At 36.9% G+C, this 24246-nt stretch overlaps 3 protein-coding genes across 3 annotated transcripts; 1 reads left to right on the forward strand and 2 right to left on the reverse strand.

Annotated features, from left to right (window-relative positions):
• Nucleotides 1-7462: 7462 nt before the first annotated feature.
• LOC111212424 lies at nt 7463-10327 on the reverse strand. Its single transcript, XM_022713964.1, has one exon. The coding sequence runs from the start codon at nt 10325-10327 to the stop codon at nt 7463-7465; it is 2865 nt and encodes a 954-aa protein (XP_022569685.1).
• Nucleotides 10328-12958: 2631 nt separating this feature from the next.
• On the reverse strand, nt 12959-14311 carry LOC111212425 (post-GPI attachment to proteins factor 3-like). Its single transcript, XM_048757460.1, has 6 exons — nt 14292-14311; nt 13863-13998; nt 13662-13821; nt 13596-13608; nt 13342-13529; nt 12959-13143 (listed from the first exon to the last, which is right to left on the reverse strand). Exons 1-6 carry the CDS (start codon nt 14309-14311, stop codon nt 12959-12961), a joined length of 702 nt encoding a protein of 233 aa, XP_048613417.1.
• Nucleotides 14312-22883: 8572 nt separating this feature from the next.
• On the forward strand, nt 22884-23794 carry LOC125587707. The gene has a single exon (XM_048758712.1). It carries the CDS (start codon nt 23271-23273, stop codon nt 23595-23597), a length of 327 nt encoding a protein of 108 aa, XP_048614669.1. The 5' UTR covers nt 22884-23270; the 3' UTR covers nt 23598-23794.
• The last annotated feature ends 452 nt before the right edge of the window (nt 23795-24246 follow it).

The raw sequence follows: 24246 nt of genomic DNA on the forward strand, positions 1-24246 counted from the left end.
GGAGGGCCTCTAAATCACGCTTGGTTAATCAGATTATTAAAGCTGATAACCACGCAGAGCGAATGAAGTTGCGTCCAGACAATATTCCAGTGGCTGAGTGGAGGAAGTTTGTGAAAGAGAAGACTAGTAAAGAGTTCAAGGTATGAAATTGTACTTAGTTTTATTTTTCATATTCAGCATTGTAACACTTCTATATAGGCTGTTAGCGATGCATACAAGGAAAGAAGACGTAAGCAGATTCCTCATACATGTAGCCGCAAAGGAATGGTTAGACTGGCAGAAGATTTAGTAAGTATTTTACTGCTAATGATCTTTAATCGTATGAAAATGTGGATATATTTGACATTGGTTTTTAATAAGAGAGCTTGAATCATAATGCAGAAAAAACAGAGCTCAGATGTTGGTGAAGTAACAAGACTGAATGTATGGGTGAAGTCACGAACTAAAAAGGATGGGACAGCAGTAAACATGGATGCTGCTGAAAAAATAGTAATTTGTTGTTTCATTACCTTATTTGATTATGAGATTCACAGTAGAGTTAAACTACACAACAGTTTAATCATAACTTCAACATGTTTCAGGAAAAGAGCAATGAGTTTATTCGGTCTGATGATCCAGGAGCATCATCCTCAAACCCAAGAGAAGACACTCTTAGTCAGCTCTTAGGACCTGACAATCCTGGACGCTTGAGGGCAATGGGTAGAGGAATGAGTGTGAGCAAACTTGCGTTGTTCGGCTTGAAGAGCAAGCAAATGACTGAAATGCAACAGACACAAGTTCAGTTGAAGCAGCAGGTCCACGAATTACAAGAGGCCCTTGCAAAAATGAATAGTCGAGTAAGTGTTAAAGATTAACTGTCCTTTGGTTATTGTTTCTTGCAAAATGGTAACCTAATTTTTATGTCTATTTGCAGCGGTCAGACTCGGAAGTGGGTGAAAATTCACCACCATCAGTAAGTTCTTCTGGATTAAGTATTTTTTGCTGAACTTGAACGGAATGTAACAGTTTTGTTGATTAATATTTGTAGAGTGTAAACAAAAGGTTTCCACAGCCTAAGTGTATTCTATACGATTGGTGTGACAAGGAATCCAAAGTAGCAGACGGTCGTTTTCTGTCTTCTGATGTGATGGAGTTTGTTAACAATGTACCCTTGGGCCCTAATTCAGCTAAGGTGGTAGTTGAGACGGCTTTTGAAAAAGATGCATTTCTTTGGAGACCGGCGCCAAAAATGTATACTATTGGCCAGGCTGTAGGAGAAACAGTAGCGTGGCTTCAGGATGCGGTTCTAGTTCTTGACGAGGAGTTCTCTCCAAATGACATTCCAAGTAATGTAAGGTTTTCATTACTCATCTCATTTTGATCTTAAGTTTTTTTTCTAATACCTATTAATGTGTTTCCTATGATGGATTTGTTTGTTTGTCAGAGCCCAGAGACAAAAGAAATGAACAAGTGCAAACTGCTACATTGGCTAACAGAAGATGAAGAAACAGTTGCTGAAGGTCGTTGGGAGAGTCGTGATCCCGAAGCCTTGGTGGATGGCCTTCCTCTTGGACCAAATGCTGTTAAAGTATATGTGGATGTGGTAACGGTAACAGAGACATTTCTTTGGCGGCCAACAGAAAAACACTCAAACCTTTGCGACTGTTTGAAAACGTTTGTAGCATGGCCAGTGAGCAGAGTTTTATTCGAGAATTCAAACACAAAGTCACCAACTACAGCTACTCCTCATACGCACTCACAAGTTCACACTCCACCAGCTCCTGCTAAGCATTCAAAAACATTTGCACAACCTCCTTCAAGTTCTCAGAAGGTAAGTGTAAGTGTATTAGTAAGTAGTGATCGTTGACCTGATAAAGTTGCTAATGGTTACATATTACTTACACTATTTGACATCGTTCTTTTATACAGATTGTGAAAGAGGGTCAGAAGTGCAAACTGTTGGATATTACCGGTGAAAAAGTAGTTGTTGCAGAAGGACGCTGGTCTTCGAACAACCCTGAACAGTTAGTCCATTTCGTTCCGTTGGGCAATAATGCAGTTCGTGTGTGGGTTGATGTAGTGAAGGTGAATGATGCCAAGGTTTAGAGGCCAACGTCTGCAATTGAGTGTATGGAGGATGCTATCGGCACTACTGTAGCATGGCCTGAAGATAAAGTTGTCATCGTTTGAGGTGGAATAAGAACTGTATGGTCTTCTACTTTCTTTCCTTTAGTATTACTAATGAACCTATGGTATTTGTGTTTTTTCTTTCAAACTTAATTATGACATTGTATTTCTATTATGGAGAAATGAAAATGGATTCAGACTTTATTTATTTATTTATGAGAATTTGCTGTAACATGTGATGAATTATTGTCTAAAACTGTATCCAAAATAGAAGGTACAATTCATATATACATAAATCAAAACCACATCACCAAATAGCATCTATGCAGAGGTACAACAACGTAATTCATGGCTACATAATATAGCTATTTTACAAATATACATAAAAACAAATAAATGTTATTATACAATTCTATATAACACGAATTAGATGTTATTATTAAGTTTAAAACAGCAAAAAAGAACAGTTGTTATATAATTTCCTATAACACGAATAACGTGTCATAAATATAATTAAAATAGCGTTAGAGAACAGTTGTTATATAATTTCCTATAACACGAGTAATGTATCATAAATTGCATTAATACAGCATAACTGTAACGCTATTATAGGTCACTTTACAATAGCATCATTTCAAAACGCTATCGTATATAGGTACCCTATTATAGCGTCAACTATAATAGCATTTATAAAACCGCTATAAAAACCATATAATAGCGTTAACCGTATGCTATGAAAAGCCATATTTGTTGTAGTGGAAGTAAATAATCTTGAAATCCGGAAAACACATCTTGAGGATTTGAATGACCTCCAGTTCAGTTGAGAAGCTTGGGCATGCTTGTGGGTCCGCTACCATTGCAATCAGGTCCTTGTAATCCATCCCAAACCTCTGACATGTCGAGTGCTGAATCATGCTTTCCATTGCCCATCTCAACGCTTCTAATTCAGAGTGTAGAGCTGTCTCTCGCCTCTTTAAGTTCCTTGTCCCCATAAGCTGAATCTTCCCCATGCTATCCTTCCACATCCATCCAATTCCGCTGAAATGATCAGTGGAAGTCCATGATCCATCCACCATACAGATGTTCTCCAAGCTTAAGGCTTGAGCTTCTTCAACACTTTGTGCCTGTGGAGATACAGGTATTGCATCCTTTGCATTGTACCAAGCCTGACACTCACCCTCTGAATATCTAACCAATTCCAATGGATCTCTATCTATACCTCTGAAGAGCTTATCATTCCTACCTTTCCAAATGTACCAGATTATCCAAGGATAAGGGTCTCTGTCATCGGCTGGCTGCATAATACTGTTTTTCCGCCAAAATAGATAATCCATATTGGTATAGATACTCGAAGTAGGGAACGTTTGAGAGTTTGACGGTGTTGTTGATAATTTCCATGCTTGTACTGCTGGCGGACATTCAAAGATCGCATGAGTAACAGTTTCTTCTGGCTCTCCACATCTTGGACAATAGTTATCACATCGCATATTACGACGGACTAGATTTCTTGTGACCGCTACCTGCCCTGAAATAAGTTGCCATATAAGATGACAAATCTTCTGTGGTGCATTCACTTTCCAAGCAAAGGCTTGAAGTTTGGTTATACTAGGCTCCATTACTTCTTTTTCCTCGACATCTTTCAGTATATTTGTAGCTACCCAATACCCTGATTTGACTGTATATTGCCCATTTTTGGTGTAGCTCCAACAAAAAGTATCCCGCCGATGAGTATGACTTATGGCCAGACTCTGAATCATCTGTATATCCTCTTGATCAACATACTGTTCTAGCAATCGGGCGTCCCACTCCTTTGTTTCAAAGTCAATAAGACTACTGACAGTCATCTTTGGATGTACTACTGGGGCTCGAGATCGGGCCGGTCTTGTCGGAGTAGATGGGATCCAAGGATCCTACCACACATTAATTTCATAGCCTGAGTACACTTTGCTCCTGATACCTAAAAGTAATAGCTTTCTTGCCGCAATAATACTCGTCCACACATAAGATGGGTTATCCACAGCCCCAATACGCAACGGTGAGCTCAGACGATAGTATTTTCCCCGGAGAACTCTTACCACCAATGAATCTGGGAACTGATCTAGACGCCAAAGCTGCTTTGCTAGAAGAGCTAGGTTGAATTCGTGTATCATCCGAAAACCTACTCCTCCCTCCTCTCTGGCCGCACACATCTTCTCCCATTTAGCCCAATAGATACCTCTTTTTGGTGGATTAGAGCTCCACCAAAATTGTGCAATGGCACTTGCAAGGTTCTCACATATCTCCAGAGGAAGCAGGAAGCTGGACATGACATATGTCGGGAGAGCTAGCAAGATAGATTTGATTAAAACTTCCTTCCCCCCTTTTGATAGTCATCTACCAGTCCAGCCATTTACTCTGTGCAGTAGTTTCTCCTTGAAGAACGCGAATAGCCTGCACTTTGATCCACTAATATCCTCAGGGATTCCAAGATAAGTACCCATTCCCCTTTCGTTTTGTATACCAAGTGTATCTTTGATCACCTGTCGGTCATTTGCTGAAATCCTCTTACCAAAGAGCAATGAGGATTTTTCAAAGTTGATGCATTGTCCTGACGCTTGGCCATATTTCCTGACTACTTTCATAACTTCTTCACATTCACGGGGCTCCGCCTTACAAAAGAAAAGGCTATCATCAGCAAAGAGAAGGTGTGATACCGAGGGGCTGGCACGTGCGACCCACATCCCCGTTATCTTCCCTTGGTTCTCTGCATGATTAAGAAGGCTAACGATCGCTTCCGTGCATAGAATAAATATGAAAGGAGACAAAAGATCTCCTTGACGTAAACCTCTACCTGAGACAATATTTCCCCTCGGCTCTCCATAGAATAAAGTGTTGTTTTCAATGTTTGTATCATATGTGTATATATAGGATAACTATAACGCAATACGGCTTGTATATCATTTTTAGCTTATGGCATTTATGATTGTGGGTTCGAAAGCTTGGATTGATTGACCTTTGCATATGGTGATAGCAAAACAATGAAACAAAGTACATGGCAGTGATGACACGGGGGAGCCGGCATTCTGCATTTCTAATTTATTTATATGATCCTGGACATAATCTTGGGCAAATTTTTGGGGTTAAACAAGGTTAATGGTTTAGGATTATATTTATATATATATATATATATATATATGCATAACATTTTTTTAAATATTATTGTTTGTCAGAAATAAAATTCTACCAAACATGTTGTTTCTTTACAAATTTTCCTTTTCGTATTGATCAGACTGTATGATGTTAAGTATACGCTAAAATTAATCCTTAGGTCTATACATTACGAGGTATCAACAAACAACTATCACTTGCTAGTTTTAATACAACTTGTTAGGTTTGCCAATACACCTAACCTCCCTGCTCTTTAAGTGTTAAAACTTAGATCTTTGTGATGAAAACATAAATTTATAGACACAAGAGATTTGTTCACTCAATTCCCTTTCCTACCTCAGTTGGGGTGGGATCTCTCTCCCACAATTTCCATTAATAAGCAAAGGTTATAAGTTCCAGTCACTTCTCACTTCTTTAAAAATGACAAAAGAGATTACAGAAATAGAGTACAATACCAAAACACTCTAAGAACACAAAGAGTCGAACTTTGTTTCTTCTTTTGTCTTTGGTAGCTTCTTATTTTATGACTACTTCTCTCTTTGTCTTCTTCTTACTTTTTGCTCAGCTGCAGATCTCTCTTAACTGCCTTTTAGCCTTTTGCTTACCTCTTTCTCTGTATCTTGTGGAGTTTCTCTTGTCTTCTTTTTTTTCCTGTGATTTTCTGGTCTGCTGCTCTCTCTCTTTCTCTTTGTCTTGTGAGCTTTCTTAGCTATTTTGTGTCCCCAAAATCCTAGAATTAATGGGTTTCAAAAAGACTGAGACCCAAACATAACAAATTTCGTAGAACATCAATGTGCAAGATGCAACTTTCCTGAAGTGATCACTTCAGTACTCTAGGCAACTTCATAGATTTTCCTAAAGCAACAAAATGCTGAAGACAGGTTTCTGAAGTGGACACTTCAGAGCTATTGGTGAAACAAAGACCAAATGCACGTAACCAATGTACATCTAGCAAGTTATTTGAAAGTATTCTATAATCATAATTCATCACCGTGGTTACTTTCATTTCTTTATTTCGATCGATTAGACGTTAATCGGACTGATTATACTTTAATCGGACTACACATGTATTTAAGTAACCGAAAACAAAATAGACATTGTTTTTACAGATATCCCACAAATTTGCTATTATCATTTTAGGACACACATGAATGAGACATGTGATGTGTAGGACATGCATTTCCACTTTGTTGCAAAGGGGAAAAGGTTGAATCCAACAATCATTTTAGACATATGAAATTTGTTTTCCTATCCACCAATCAAATTTTCTACTCATACCCATTTTGTGTTTATGTCTCACGCACAAAATATCCAAATTATGAATTATTTATATATTCCCCTGGCAGCTCCTTGGTGATCCTTTATTCTTTATAGTTTATATAGTTGGTCGGGTTTATCTAATAGGCAGTCCTACATTCAATTAGGTATGGCCCTTACTACAACATCGTTGGTTTCATAAGCACACATGAGAACTATTGTCGAATGCCGGCTCTTATTTCATTCCCAAGATTCATATCGCTTTAAAATGTTGTGATTCATGTCATCATCATCTGCATATTTTACATTTTTATGTTATATTCCACATCCAATTCATTACAATGTGTGTATATATATATATATATATATTTCAGATCCGTCCCTGACGTATATCTCAATAAACAAGGGTTTTAGATGCAAAACTGGTGTAGCACGGAATACTGAATTTCTATGTGTGTTTTTCAGAAAACACAATATTTTAGAAGGGTACTGGTGCATAATTTTTATAAGCTTAGGCATCGTTTCGTGTTGGGCGGCTCTGCATAGATCAAATCTCTAGTTTGTATATTCGATCTTTTTACTCTATGTTTCTAATCTATTCGCAAGGAAAATGCATTAGCTAGTTATGCGGTACAATACAAATATCCATAACGTTTGACTAAATTATTTCATTTTTAGAAATAATTTAGCATGTAACCTCCTTATTACGGACTGATTTGACTTCAGTCTAATCTATTCGCAAGGAAAATGCATTAGCTAGTTTTTTTTAACTCTGGTTTTATAATCATAATGAATCCAAGAAGCTTGGACCGCAAAACAGAAGCAAACGACATGTATAGTTCGAAACTCTAAGGGAATAAAATAACAGGCTAAAAAAAGGTAGAAAAAGAGGAACATGACAGAGTTCCCAACCCAAAGCCAAAAACACAAACCATAACACTCGCTAATAGCATCAAGTACAAGCTCTTCGTGCTTCCGACTCCAATCTATTCAATAACCAACGAGGACCACCAGAAGCTACATATGACTGGCACCGATGGTCTCTAGTCACGCTTACTGCAATTTCCTCTGCAACCTTATTCCTTGCACCTTCAACATGTTCTAGAGAACACAGATACAAGAACGGCAGTGCATGAATAATCTTTTCTAGTAGGTAACCAAACCAAGGGAATCTGATTGGGTTCAAAATGGCCTCCCTGGCCATCCCGCAATCTGATTCTACAATGCTATTCGTATGGTGCGTCGATATAAGACTTTCCATCACCCAGCAAAACCCCTGCAACTCTGCTTCAAGCTTGGAATTAACACCAGTAAAGGCTCTTCTACTGTGTAAAAGAGCTTTTCCATCGTGATTCCTAATTATCCAAGCAGCTCCACATATACGTTCAGCACTATTCCAGCTCACACCAACATTGCATTTTAACAAGCCTGCAGGAGGAGGAGACCACGAAACAGAACTGTTAATATTCTCCACCTGCACTGGCTGAGCTTGAGGAACCTTGAAGTTGACGTCAAACCACTCGTCAGCCTCTTCCAGTGCCTTAGGTGCTGCAGTACAAGAACTTGCTTGCACCTTTTCAAAGATCAGGGCGTTTCTAGTTTTCCAAATCTGCCACAGTACCCAGGGGAAAACTCTATTCTGTGTATAGTGTGAACGTCTCCCATTGGCGAAGATGAGATGATAAACATTGAGGAAAACAGAAGACCTTGAGAAACCATTTAATGGTAATTGCACACCTGAACGATCCCATACCTCCTTGGCAAAAGGACATGAGAACAAAAGATGACAAATAGACTCAGAGCTACCTTGACATAGTCTGCATCTGGAATCCAAATGCAAGCCTCTTGAATTCAAGCGTTCTTTCACTGTCACAGCTCCTGCCAATACTCTCCACAAAAAATGTTTTAACTTCGGTGGTGCTCTGATTTTCCAGATAGCTTTCCACAGATTCTTTTCAATAGGTGGGAGACCAACGTGAAGAGGTTGTTGACGTTCTTTCAACAGTTCCAAAAGTTTCCCACCCGACTGAGAAGAATAGCAACCATTGGCAGTGTAACCCCATTTAAAAGAGTCCTTCCTACTTCTGTGAGGTTTCAGTTTGAGGATTAACTCGGCGTCCTCATCTGTGAACGTCTGCCTCACCAAATTGACCTTCCATCGACCCGTCCCTTCTACCAAGAGATCAGCTATCGTCAGAGTAAGATCAATGACACTATCTTGCCTGTACATTGGAATTTTAGGCACACCATCAATGATCCACTTCTCACACCAGACGTTAGTATCTTTGCCATCACCTACATCACGGACCAAGCCTTCCTTTAACAACTCTCTTCCAAACATGAGACTATGCCAAGCAAAGGATGGGCGAGCACCCATGCCACATTCAAGAAAAGAGCTCCGCCTGTAATATCTACTTTTGAGAACCCGAGCCACAAGAGATACAGGGCGAGACCAAATCCTCCATGCTTGTTTACAAAGCAGCGCTTGGTTGAATTGCTCAATGTCATGAAAACCTAAACCACCCTCCTCTTTTTTCCGACAAAGCTTTTGCCATGATACCCAAGCGATCTTCTTTTTACGCACTCCACTACTCCACCAGAACTCTGACATCATACTTGTGAGCTTCCTACACAGGTCTTTCGGTAACCGGAACACCGACATAGCGTAGATAGGTAACGCGAAACAAACAGACTTTAACAATATTTCTTTGCCCCCTTGAGACAGAGCTTGAGCATACCACCCATGGAGTCTTGACTGAAGCTTCTCTGATATGAAGTTCAATAACTCACGTTTTGATCCTTTAAAGCACTCAGGCAAGCCTAAATACGGCCCCTCTCCACCTTTTTGTTCAATGCCTAGAACGCCTTTAACCGCCACCTTCTTTTCTTCTGTGATTTTTGCACCAAAGATGATAGAAGACTTTTGGTAGTTAATACATTGACCCGAAGCCTCACCATATATTTTTAAGCATCTCATAAGCTCTGCACTCTCCTCCTCATTCGCTTTACACAGAAGGAGCGAGTCATCTGCAAAAAGCAGATGATGAACAGATGGTCCCCCAGTACCCAAACGGATACCATTGAGTTTACCACTTGACTCTGATTGATGAAGAGTCCCCACCAGAGCTTCAGCACACATGATGAATAAAAATGGGGATAATGGATCCCCTTGATGCAGCCCACACTCAGGTCGAATAAAACCATGCGGACTGCCATTAAGGAGGACAGAATACGATACTGTAGACACACACGCCATCACCCAGTTTATCCATTGTCTATCGAACCCCATCTTTTCCAATAAAACCTCCAAGAAACACCATTCCACTCGATCGTAGGCTTTAGACATATCTGTTTTCACAACCATATACTCCTTGGCGATAGAATCATTCATACGCAGACCATGTATAAGCTCATGAGCAATGATAACATTATCAGTAATCAACCTGCCACTCACAAAGGCTCCCTGCGTATCAGATATGATCTCCTCTAGCACTGACTTCAATCTCTCAGATAAGATTTTGGAAATAATCTTGTATTGAACAGAGCAGAGACTAATAGGACGCATATCTTTCATCGACGATGGGTGAGGGATCTTTGGCAGAAGACTGATCTGAGTGTGATTCCAGCCAGATGGTAACACTGCTGTCAGGAAAAACTTGTGAACCTCTGCAGATAACTTAGACCCCACAATGTGCCAGAACTTCTGATAAAACAAACCAGTCAGACCATCTTCACCTGGAGCACTTGAACCCTTGATACCAAACGCTGCTAATCGAATCTCTTCATCTGAGACTGGTTTAGTTAGCACACTATTCATATATGGAGAGACACGTTCAGTGAAGCCAACAAACAGGGAGTCTAAGTCATGAGGATTAGCTAGTTATGCGGTACAATACAAATATCCACAACGTTTGACTGATTTATTTCATTTTTAGAAATAATTTAGCATGTAACCTCCTTATTACGGACTGATTTGACTTCTGTTTGTTAATGTAATTGATATGACTTTACTAGATCATCATTTCCTATATTGGCCAGTCATAATCATTTGGAACATTTTCATTTCTTTAATCATTAATGATTGAGATTATGTTGGGAGAATATATATATATAATCCAACTTGGCCAATGCAGGCTATCAACTATATTAAATAGAGTGGATTAGAATCATTGTATGACCCACGTTGAGTGGTTGATTGAATGCGTCTTGTTTGAATTAGGTTTAATTAGTCAACTGAATACTAATGATGTCCCTAATTATGAACTGACTAAAAGATTGGGGACATTTTGAAATAAAGAAAATCTTATGGCAGATACTCCGGATTCAACCAAGTTGATTTATGATGCCACTACAACCAATCCCATTATAGATTGCTTTGGTCATCTATTTAACTCTTCATCAATATATTATTCTGCGCATTTGAATGATTTTTTTTAGTGATTAGAAGGTTTTGGATCCGTTGACACAACTCCCTAGGACGAGGTTTTGATTCTGTAAATTTTTCTTTAATCCATACTATCTTAAATAGTTGCGGGGTCTGTAGGCTGTAGCCGCTTATATTAAAATTCATACTTATTGCCACCATGGTGTTCAAGTGTACAATCAACTAGAATCCATTTTATAAGCGTCTTTTATAAAAATGATACTACAATTTGGTACTAGTTATGTCTATCTCTTTGCTTCAAAATTATTTTAGAATCAGTTTAGTGACGCCTTAAGGATTTAGAAATGCTACGAATGAGGTTTAATCACAACACTTCTAAGCATGAGTATCATTTTCTGTGAACGAAAGTATAATTTTCATGTTCCTTCACATAAATAGCACAACAGTAAGAAAAAAATTGAAGTATGAGTAAACAATGAAACTTTGTAATGAGTCAGCTATGGTATTTCTCGAGTCTTAACTAGATATTAAAAGAAAACTTTGTAAATCAATAATTATTATAACGTTTATGCGTGTGAAGTAAGACTCATATTGGCCGATATGATTATGTAAATTGAAATAAAATTAGTGACATGATTCTTGAAAATAACTCGAAACCAAACCCACACGAGCATATGGCTACAAATATGTAATATGTGTTCTATCATCGTAATCATTGGTGGCATACTTTTCCTCCAAGTGATGGAAGAGAACATCATTGACAGAAAGTATTGAAAAAGGAGAGAAAAGTCTAAGCATGGAGTTAAAAATGATTACATGCTGCAATATATGCAAGATATATAATGAGAAAAGTCTAAGCATGGAGTTAAAAATGACTAGGGGTTTAGCACCGCGCTTGTCGATGCATTGTGTTGTTTTGTGCATGTAATTGTATTGTTTGTTTTTTTGATAAAAGTTAATTTTGTCATGTTGTCTATAATTGTCTACGAATGGAGGATTGAAAGTTATACATGTTGATTAGGTAGATCTAACAATGACCATAGTATTCATTTCGTTGTTATTTTTTTTAATCTTATATTGGTATAGATTTGATTGACCTCTAACGTAAAAATGATCAAAGATAACCGAACTTTTGTAGTTGTTAAGTTACGGCTAAAATAGTGTAAGGAAAAATGTTTAAATTTTGATTTTAAATTTTTTAAATGTATATGAACAGTAAATAAAATAGTTTTCTTAGTTTACACGGATTTTATTGTGAAACTTCTCAAATGTAGTATTTTTTGTAAAATTAAAGTAATATGTGAAGATATTTATATATTTATATTGTTATATAACTATTTAGTATAGAGGTTTAGCTATTTTTTTTTAATAAAAATGGTTTTGTGATTTAAAAAAAAAATTCAATTGCAGACCAAAAAAAGAAATTGATATAGCTTTATGTTTCAAAAAGATAAACTTGGTTTAAATTTTTTAGGTTTGAAATTTGGTGGACCTTAGAACATTAGTTTTCTCTGCTTCTAACTCAACCGTTAGGTCATTTTATTTTTCATCGTCGGGAGTGCTTCTAGGTTTTCAGTTATTAATTCAACCCAATGATCGTCCACCCCGCCAAAGGCATCTAGGAGTGTAGTCCCGCGCTTCCGAAAATATTTTTTTTCTTCAATATGGAACATTATTGTATCAAACATGAGTAAATGTATATAAACTGACCAAGGCTTTCGACTTGTGGTTCCTTGCTGCAATTGTTTTAAGTGACTTTGCGCAATGGTTAATATGGTGTCATGAAATTATTGAAATACTTTAGATTTTGTATGAATGGTCATTAAAGCTAATTTTGTTTAATTAAATTAAACCTTACAATTCACACAATTTATGTAAAATCAAAATTTATTAACATAATCATATATAGATCACAAGATTTTCTCATAATATTAACAAAAGTCTTAAGACTCCAAAAAGATTGACAAAAGTCTTAAGAGTCAATTGACCAAAAGCAAGGCCAAGTCGAATCTTTGAATGAAAAACATTAAAAAGCTCAAGAAACCTATGCATATGTAAGTAAACTTACTTCGCCTTTGTCTTAGATTTCTTGAGAAGACTGGAAGTTCTGAACTCAGCATCGTCTCTAATAAAGCTCCACCAGAGAATGGTTAGAGGAACTGTGGCGAGGTGCCAAATAGAGTGAGCATCGACGTAGCCTCCATACGGAGAGAAATCATATATCTCTAAAAGCATAGCTAAACCTGAAGCTATCACAACCACCCACAGTTTCCAATTAGAAGGATGCCTAAAAACAGCTGCTCATCTTGCCCATAGGAAAAGCTGACCGACTCCCATGGCCACACACACAATCATGTTTCAACCTGTAAACAACATTGAACTCACAGAGAATTTGGAGAAAAAAAAATGGAACTGGTTTCAAATAGGGGAAAGAGTTCTTTGTATACCATAGTCAAGTTTGTAGAAGTTAATGTACAGTACGTGGGTGGTGACTAAAGCTAGTACTGGAGCGGATACCATGACTCTTGCAGCCTCCACCCGAACATCAAAGGTTCTTAGGATGGATACGATGAGTGAGAATCCGAGAACGGCTATTGCAGATGAGAAGTCCAACCTTTTTGTGATGTCAATATCCCTTAGAAACCACATAGACAGATCACCAGAAGATTGTGGATGATAAAAGTAATATGTAGATGATTACCGAGTGTGGAAAACTGCACTCCAGAACCAAGAGTTCATGGACAGAAACCAACATATTCATAGTAACCCGTCCTATCTTGTTTGAGAGGCAACTTATAGTATAGTGTAATGAAGAAGGAGAGACAGCCATGGAAATGCATTGCTAGGCTTAGCACAGAGAAAGTAACAGAAGCAGGGTCCTGACAATAACCATGGGCTCTTCTCATCATGGCTACCATGTCCATTTCCTGAACAAATTCATTAAGTATTCCAGTTCTCTAAACATAACATCTAAATGCTGTAGCTTCTCAATCTTACCATGGTATTCTCCATTGAGCCAGACATGCAATGCGTGGCCAACGTTAGAAACTCTAACAGTAGGCTTGCTTCCTTTATTCTTAAGGTCAATGTTATCTATCTTGAACCTATAATATAGAAAATTAATAAGATACAAATTTTATGTTTCTTTTTGATGTTTTATTCTTGAAATTCTAATTCATAAAAAGAAATCAGATTTGTACGCTTACTTTGTTATGTACCATCTGTAATCAGACTTGTTTTTGGACCGGTCTCGGTGAACACCTTGAAATCAAACTTCTTATTTGTCTTCTTTGACTTCATATAATTCCATGCAGTGTGATGAGAGACAATCTTAAACATACAGCAACCAAAAAAAAATGAAAGTAAATAATCTCTTAATTTTTTGTCGATACAATACCTGAGTAGAGTGGTTCCCATGAATTCACCATGCTTCTTGACGTTTTTCGGGTTCCAAAAACGGGGGAAGTCAAGCAACAATGAACGCTTGATTTGATAAAGAAGATTAACTAACAGAGGTTCTGAAGATTCATCTATAATTTATAGGTTTGGCGTGAAGGAAACAGAGAGGTCGACATCGCTTCTGAATTAAATGACGAAAACATTAATTGGTAAATCAAGAGACATACGTTGAACAATAGGGAAGATTAATGTTTGGTGTTTGCAGAGAAGCTGAACGGAGACGGCAAAGGTAAAGAGACGAAGAACAATGAAAAAACCCTAATCGACAAAACGCTGTGTTTAATAACATAATAAAATATTAATTGAACGGGAAAACTCAAATCATACCATATAATTTAAAAACCAAACGCCAGAACAGAATTACTAAACCAAACCGAGAATCATGGACCCCACAATATTTATAAAATGCATATGTGTACACCTTAAGGAGAGAATAAACTATCATATCATAAATATATATTAGTTTCGACCATCAATATACAAAGTATCTTTTAGTTTAGTGGTATAAATGTTGGTGTTTATATCTCAATAACTCGGGTTCGAACCAAAGGCTTGACACTTTTTTCACACTTTTTAAAAGTGGGGCCCACAAACTGGCTCATTATAATATAGATTACATGCTGCAATATATATATATATATTATATATATATATATATATATATATTAAATAAGGTTTTCTATTCATATGATTAATGATCATTTATATATTTTTATAATAAAAGTTACAAACTAATAATCACAAAATTTTCAATTTGAGACATTTAACATTTTTAATAATTTATAATTATTTTTAAAAATTTAAAATATAACAAATACAAAAAAAATCTAAATTTTATTATATGGTTATTGTGATTATTTAATTTATTTTAGTAATATAACATTAAATAAAAATGATAGAGGATATAAATTTTCATAAATTTTTATTATTCAGTATCATTAGTTATCATATATATTTGAAGTCACATTAGGAAAATCCATATATTTTATTTAAGAAAATATGGAGGCTATTTATTGTATTTTGTGAGACTGCATACGGTGATGAGATGTGTGCATTTTTAATAAGAATCATTTTTAAGGCGATACGTAAGAATTTTTTTGTAAAAGGTATTGTGGTGACATTTAAGCATTGCTCTCTCAAAATGCTTCTCGATTAATATACAGAGGGTCTGTCAACTACACATATATAACTTTCAGAAAATAAAGAGAATTCTTCTAAACCTGTGTAGCTTCTTTGGGGAACTTTGGATTCAAAATAAAGTCATGACATTAAATCTGTGCGCCTACACAGATATAGATCATATTAGGTCTCATTTAAATATCCATAGAGAGTGTTTTTTTTTCCGTGAATTGCATTTTGTTTGATAATTAGTCTAGTATTTCTATAGGCCTTGAATATCCGCAGATTACTAATTAAACAAAAACATTTTTTTTTTAAAAACTAAACACTTGTTGAAAATAACCCTCATTGTTGTGAAACTTAGAATTTAGAACTGTAAGTTTCTGTATATTATTAATGAATAAGTGTTCCCTTTATATAAGGGTTACAAGAGAGATAAATGGAAATACAAGAATAAGAAAGATTACAAATCATAAACATAAGTAAATTAGAAAAACTAGAAGAATGTAAAGTCTCTTGGCCGCCTCTCTCTCATACTCGGCCGACTCTCTCTCCTCTCTCTCTCTCCTGCGGTTTGGGCCTCTAATAGATCGGGCCGGTTATGGGCATCCATCAATTGATTTATAACACTCCCCCTTGGATGCCATAACCATACATGGATTGTAATACGCTTAATGTTGGCTCATAAAAACCTTATCAGGAAAACCCAGTGGGAAAAAACCATGATGAAGGAAAAAGAGTACAACACGCACTACTCCCCCTGATGTGAACCTCAGTGGAGGTCTTTCAGCCTACGCATCCCAATCTGATGCGTGAGCTTCCTGAACGTGCAGGTAGGAAGTGCTTTGGTGAATAGGTCAGCTGAATTGTCACTTGATCGTACTTGGACGACCTGGACCTCACCGGCTTTCTGAAGCTCGTGAGTAAAGAAGAACTTAGGCAATATGTGCTTCGTCCTATCACCTTTTATGTAACCGTCCTTGAGCTGAGCAATGCACGCAGCATTATCCTCATACATCACAGTTGGCTTTTTGCACTCGGCCATCCCGCAATCAGCTCGGACATGTTGGGTCATCGACCTCAACCAAACACACTCGCGGCTGGCCTCATGTATGGCCAAGATTTGCGAGTGATTGGATGAAGTGGCCGCGATGGTTTGTTTCATGGAACGCCATGAAATGGCTGTACCTCCATGTGTAAAGACATATCCTGTCTGTGATCGAGCTTGATGTGGATCTGATAAATAACCAGCATCATCAAAGCCAACTAAACCATCTTTTTTATGGTTAGTATAATATAGACCCAAGTTTTTCGTTCCTTGCAGGTAACGAAGAAAATGTTTGATCCCGTTCCAATGCCTCTGGGTCGGAAAGGAGCTAAACCTAGATAGTAGGTTCACGACAAAGGCTATATCAGGCCGTGTGTGAGTAGCCAAGTACATTAAAGCTCCTATGGCACTGACATATGGCATTTCGGGACCAAGGACATCTTCATCGTCCATTTTGGGACGAAATGGATCTGTGTCCAGGCCGAGGGATCTCACAACCATGAGACTGGTCAGTGGATGGCAATCGGCCATATTAAACCTCTTGAGTACCTTTTCTGTATATGCTATTTGATGCACAAGGATACCATCATTTCTGTAATCAAGTTGTAATCCCAAACAAAATTTTGTTTTCCTGAGATCTTTCATCTCGAATTCTTTCTTAAGGTATTCAACCGTTTGGGAAATTATATCCAGAGGTTCCTAGGATATTCAGATCATATATTTCGATGATTATCAATATTGTTCTCGAGAACTTGCTGTACATTCAACTCAATACCCTCTAGTACTTTCATTATCCAGTGGACCATATAAATATGCAGTCACTACATCAGTTTGCTGCAAGTCTAATTTTCTCTCTTATATAGCCAGACTTATGAGAAATCTTAAAAGTAGTTGCATCCACCACATGAGAGTATATCTCCTCATAATCTATTACTGGTCTTTGTGAGAATCCTTGTGCAACATTAGCTTTATATCTCACGATTTCTATTCCTCACAAGACCCATTTATATCCACTGGTTTTAACATCATATGGCGTCTTAATCATATGGCCAAGTACGCCTTTCTTCTTTAAACTATTTAACCCCACATTTCCATTCAATCTGTTCTACGAGTGCGCACTCTTATATTAACGTGGGTTCATGATCCTCGCTTATATTCATAAATTCAAGTGCTACCTTGTATCATCTTATGTCGACATTCCTTATTGTGTTCCATTATGTTCCAGACATGATATAATCGATTGAGATTCATTATTATCAGGACCTTTAATATTTTTCAGCTTGGCGTCCCAAGCTACATTGTTTGGTACATGTACCTTAGAGCCGGCCTTATCTCTACGTCTGGGATGGTTTCCTTGACCTCGGATTTGTTTTATCATTCTATGCACCTTTCTCTTTTGTTTCCGAGGATTCTTATCTTTGTAACTTATTGGTCTATCTTGTATAGGCTCTGTAGCAACTTGACTGTGTCTCTCTTGGACATCAATTTAGTTGGTGCTTTACAAGCTGGTTTATATATGACTTAGTCATTCTTTTTTCGGGTCAGCAAATGTGTCTGGCATTTGATTAGCTAGCTTTGTAAATGTATAATCTTTGGACGTCTATTTCACATTCTTTACTCCGAGGATCTTGCCAAGACATTGATGGTTGATTCCATTCTATTTCTTTTACCATCTTATTATTTTTTTCCCCTAATGTTGGATAGTCGGATCCATTAAACTTTGCAATCCGTGTTCTTGGCCACTAAATAGATCACCCATATTTGGCTCAAGGTACTTCATTATTTGTGGGAGATTCATATCCAACATATACCCCCATCCACATCCTCTTCTAAGGATCTATCTTAGACGGCACATATATTTGTGGTGGCTTATCCAAATATCTCAAGATGTTATATGTCTGGCTCATGACCCGTAATAAATTTGAGATGGGAATATCTATGCTCACTTAATGGTCTAATGCTTATTAGTTAAGATGCATGTAAATTCGTGTGTCCCCAAGCCTTGGACTGAGAGTTTGGACCTATGGGTAATGGCCAATACAAATTTATAAAAGGATTCAGCCAAGCTATATATAGTATGGACATGTGCGGATTTGTCCTCACTGCCCCCTCATGGACATACTATAATCTTTAAGTGCTTTGGGACATCATGGCCAAATGAGTTTCCCTTGTGTTCATGCTACACACGTGAGATTCTATGGGATAACTTTTTGTGCCCTTTCCAATATCAATTTCGCATCATGTTTTGGACCAGGATGGCCAATCCGGTCATACCATAAAGTGTATAATTTCGTGGGTAAACCATTCTTGTTACCATGACTTTTGCCTCTATCATACTGATCTTGGCCTAGTCTAGATCAATAGGGAATGCATTTATAGTCTTTAGGACTTAATATGGCCTTGGGCGATTTTCATAACCCTGAAGGAACTGTTGTTTCCTTTTGCCCATTGTATCATTGTGGAAACCATTCTTATGTCTCTATATTTTATAATATCAATGGGTTTTTCTGGGTGAATATTCCCATCTAAATGCTTGCCCTTATACATATCTTGCCATAGCCCTTAATGTGTACCATACCCGCAAATCATATTGGCGTTTTCAAAAATCATTCATTCTTTTTATTAAGTTTTAATAAAACAAGTTCATAGAAATGAAAAACATAGAAATGAAAAACACCAAAACAAAGAACACAGAAATTTAGATTACAAATGTCGAAATCAATCTTCAGTCTTTTAGACAATCTGAAGTTTCATAATCCATAAGATCGTCCTTCTCATGATTGGAGTCGTTTTCATCATCTTGGTAAGTCATATGGGATTCATGATTCTTCCATTTCAAGCTCTCTTGATAGAGGTCAACTAGATGCTTGGGAGTCCTACAAGTCTTAGCCCAATGATTGCTCATTCCACATCTATGGCACACATATTTCTCTGATTTAGTCGAGTGTTGGGGTTTGAAAGAAGATCCACGTCCACGACCATGGCCTCGTCCAAATGAGCCACGGTCCCGTCCATGGTCTCGACCATTTCCTCGCCCGCGGACAAAGGATCTTCGACCGCGGCCACGTCCGTTCGATTTGTCTCGACCATGGCCATGCTGGCCGTTTCCTTGGACGTGGTTGGACTCTTTATTGTCCTCTGTAGCGTGTGCATCAGGTGGTGGAGCTGATCCAAGTGGTCTCATCTGACTGTTTCTCATTAGTAATTCATTGTTCTGCTCAGCGAGCAAGAGACAAGAAATAAGATTAGCATAGGTTTTGAAACCTTTCTCTCGGTACTGTTGTTGTAACAGCACATTGCTTGCATGGAAAGTGGAAAAAGGTTTTCTCAAGCATATCCTGTTCCGTAATACTTTCACCACACAGTTTCATTTTAGAAACAATCTTAAATAGTGCAGAGTTATATTCGTCCACAGACTTATAGTCTTGTAATATCAGATTCGTCCAATCAAACCGAGCTTTTGGTAAGATCACCGTTCTCTGGTGATCATATCTCGATTTCAATTCAGTCCAAGATCTAGTGGATTCTCAATAGTTGGATATTGATCCTTGAGACTCTCAGCTAGATGAAGACGAATGATCAAGATGGCTCTGTAACGATCCTTTTCATTGGCATTATTGTTCCCGGTGATACATTCACCGAGACCCTTGGATTTCAAGATGATCTTAGCATCGAGCGCCCACTGAAGGTAATTTTCTCCAGATAGATTTAGGGCAGCGAAATCAAGGTTGTTGATTTTCGACATCTGAAGTTATAGATTAATATTTTTAGATCTTTTAGGAATAGTTTTTAATGTTTAAACGATTAGGGTTTTATGTTCAAACAATCAAACAAGCCTTCACATCCAATGAGCAAGCCGCACGACCATGGATGCAAACTAGTTCATTTTTATGCATTTAGTTTGTCGTGTAATTGCAATCCTAACATGGTTTGTTTCTATCAGTTCATGATGCAATCAAAACAAGCAAACCTATCGGCCAAACAAAGATCAAGCCACACGGCTATTTGATTCAATTCAACACCATTCCTAGAATAATTTCTAAGTGTAATTGCAATCAATCCATGTGATTAAGTTATGGTATGAATGCAACAAGGCCACACAGCCACGAGTATGATCAAGTCTAGAACAGTTTAACCTAATATGTAGTTTCAGATTTCGATTTTAAAATAATCTAAACTAGGTCATTAGGGTTTTAGTTTAAACAAGCCAAACAATCAGATTCGAGTTTAAACAATCCTAACAATAGTTCTAGGTGATCAAATCAACCAATCAATGTTCAATTTCAAACAATCAAAATCGATTTTCAGAATTAGGGTTTTAGTGTTTCTATTTTATTAACAAGCAATTTCAATTTCAGGATGATCAAATTCAATCTCAATCAATCAATCAATTAGTTTTAATTAATCAATAGTTTTCGAATTAGGGTTTAGGGATTTCGAAAATTTGATCTTAGATCAAAGGGATTTGATTTGAGATTCAAAACCTTCAAGGTTCTGATTTTAATTGATCAATGGATCAATCTCGATTTTTAGGGTTTGGGGATCGAACTTATAGAGCTTCGATTTACTCGCTTAGGGATTGATCTATTATCCTATGGATTTCATCTTAGAGATTATATTTTAGGGTTTCATTGTTTACAATCAACCAAATTCGATTCATTATGTTCTTAGAATTCGAAATACCTTTAGTTTAGTTGTTTGTAGAAACCGGACCACCAAGAATGAACCTCGAGCTTAGACACGATCGGAACGCGAGCTGGACACGAGCTGTCTTGGACGCGAGCTGGAACGGAGTCGCGAACGGATTAGGGTTCGTCGGTATCATTGGGTTCAGATTAGGGTTCCAAAGCAAATCGGCGCGCACTGTATATGTGTGTGAGGGCGCGTCGGTGGTCAAATCGACAAGCGGTTTGCACTGACTGATTCGTCTCACCCAGGGCTTCGATTTGATATCTTGATCGTTTTCTGGGTTCTCACGGTTTGGGAGAACGGCCTCTTCGAAGTTCCGAGGCAGATTCCTATTCATTTAGGGTTTTAGCATTTTGGTTTTGGGTTCAGGGTGTTAAAGGCTATCGTGCTGATTACTTGTTGTGAAACTTAGGATTTAGAACTGTAAGTTTCTGTATATTATTAATGAATAAGTGTTCCTTTTATATAAGAGTTACAAGAGAGATAAATGAAAATATAAGAATAGGAAAGATTACAAATCATAAATATAAGTAAATTAGGAAAACTAGAAGAATGGAAAGTCTCTTGGCCGCCTCTCTCTCATACTCGGCCGACTTTCTCTCCTCTCTCTCTCTCCTGCGGTTTGGACCTCTAATAGATCGGACCGGTTATGGACATCCATCAATTGATTTATAACACTCATAGAATTTTTTTTGGATAAATAGTTTATTCTTTATTACAATTTAAATAACATAATGTCATAAGATGGCTAGTTGGCTACACAATTGGTGGTTTTTTTCGTAACACAAACCCACGGCTAATTTCTCTGACAACAACGGTGATTGTTTAGAAATTAATATATAGAAAGATCAATGATTCATATAATTTTAGAAAATTGCCGAAAATACCACATTCATAATATAATTTTTCATGTTTACATTAACAATTTTTACTCTCAATTTTAAAAAGGAAAAATGATATTTATAACTCTATAGTTAACTTATCTAGACTTACGGTTTAGAGTTGAGGGATGAGATATGGTTTTTAGAATGTGAAGTTTAGAATTCTAATAAATATATATAAATACTTTAAAAAAATTTAAAAATAGTTTCAAAAATAATTTTCGAATTTCAAAAAAAATTTGAAAAAAATTCAAAATAAAATCAAAGAGAAAGTTTATAAAAAGTTTGAATTTGAAAAAATATAATTCGAAAACGTTAAAAAAAATATTTATTATTTAAATAATTATTTATTATATATAGAGAGATCAAAGGTATAAGAGTCTTTTGCCTCCTAACGAAAAAAATATTTTTGAAAATATCTTTTTTTTTTCGGTTTTTCTTTTTTTCTTTTTTTTTTGCTGAAATGTTAACTTTATAACAACAACAAAAAGTTGTGCAATCTTATGATCCTAAACTAGGAGATCAAAAAAAATAGTAACAATGAAATGACCTTCGAACACAAGAATGTTCTACTTTTTAGTTGGAAACATGTAAAGGAACAAGAACAAAAATAGAGGAGGAGCTCTGATCCGCCATGTATGTACGCTGATGTTATGGCATCACTGATACTAAGGCAACACTGTTTTGGTATTCCATCTGCTTAGTCTGTCATTAGCCAGTTGATCTCCACTCCTATATTGCAATGCCATAAACCGGTTCTGCATTTCGCGATGAACAGTCCTAGCAATGTAAAGCGTAAAACGAAGAAAAATCTTTTTAGTAGTGGTAAACATGAATAATGGTAGGAATAATGTCGTAAACATTAAAATTGCCTTATAATTTTGGACTGAATATATATACACAAGCAGATGCATACATACACATTAATTAATAAAAATCCAATGTAACCGTAAGACTACTATTAATTACTATATTGGCCCAATTATATTCATCGCTCTAGAGTGTAATATAATATTAATTGTTGAAAGTGTTGAGAGCCGGCCAACGAATGCAACATAGTAATATAAAGCAGTTAACTTAGGTGTTCTCAATACACACAACACGAAAACCATTTTCATAAACCCCAAGAACACTTTTCTTGTTAAGCTATAAGTTTTTTTTTCCATTTTCTTTGGTGAATATGGAGATTGAATCTGTGAGATGTGAGTGTTGTGGATTGATGGAAGAGTGTACACGAGATTACATTAGTGAAGTCAAATCCAACTTCCACAACAAATGGCTCTGTGGTCTTTGCTCAGAAGCCGTGAGAGACGAAGTCAGTCGCCGGAAGATGACTACTGTTGATGAAGCTGTTAGGGCCCATGTGTCGTTTTGTGGGAAGTTTAAAGATAATCCGGCGGTTCTTGTAGCCGACGGTATGAGGCAGATGCTAAGGAGGAGATCCGGCGACTTGACTTCCTCTGCTTCCAAGAAATTTGGCAGATCTAACTCCACCAAGTTGTACTAAATAATGATCTTTTTCTTGTTTTATTAATTAATTAATGTATAATAATAAAAAATCTATGTATAATATTTTATGTTTTTTGTTTAATTGTCATAAATGCTGGTCGGTGATGCTAACTGATCAGTTGATTATATTCAGGTTTGTCAATTTAGTTCATCTAGTTTTGATCTCTATTGACATTGGTTCTTCTCTTAAGCTAATAACAATTTGGCTAAAATAGTTCCAGGATGTAACCACAATGCCTAATCTGCAGTTCATTGAAATGAGATCAACATTTTCAAGAAAATGCAAAAGTTATTTTTCGGCTACTAATAAGTTACGAGTCTAGGTTCATAATTACCTCATGTCGGAAACCAAACAAACATGTCAAGTTAGTCATTTTGACTTTGCCGGTGATCGAACTCGTAACTTCGAATACCCATAACCTTAGTGTTCTATCTTTCTTAGTCAGCTATTACACTCATTAGTAGGTTCTTGGAGCCGTCTCTTGCTCCACACAAACTATCACATTCTTAATCCAAAACAAAGATATATTTAGTGCTTCTTGGAGATGCTCACACTCACGCACACACACCAGGATTATCAGAATGTGAGAGAAAGTACGGAGACAACATACTAGTCCAACTATTACCACCACCTTCGACTTTGGCTA

Source organism: Brassica napus, chromosome C5 (assembly GCF_020379485.1).
Source record: "Brassica napus cultivar Da-Ae chromosome C5, Da-Ae, whole genome shotgun sequence".
NCBI lineage: Eukaryota > Viridiplantae > Streptophyta > Magnoliopsida > Brassicales > Brassicaceae > Brassica > Brassica napus.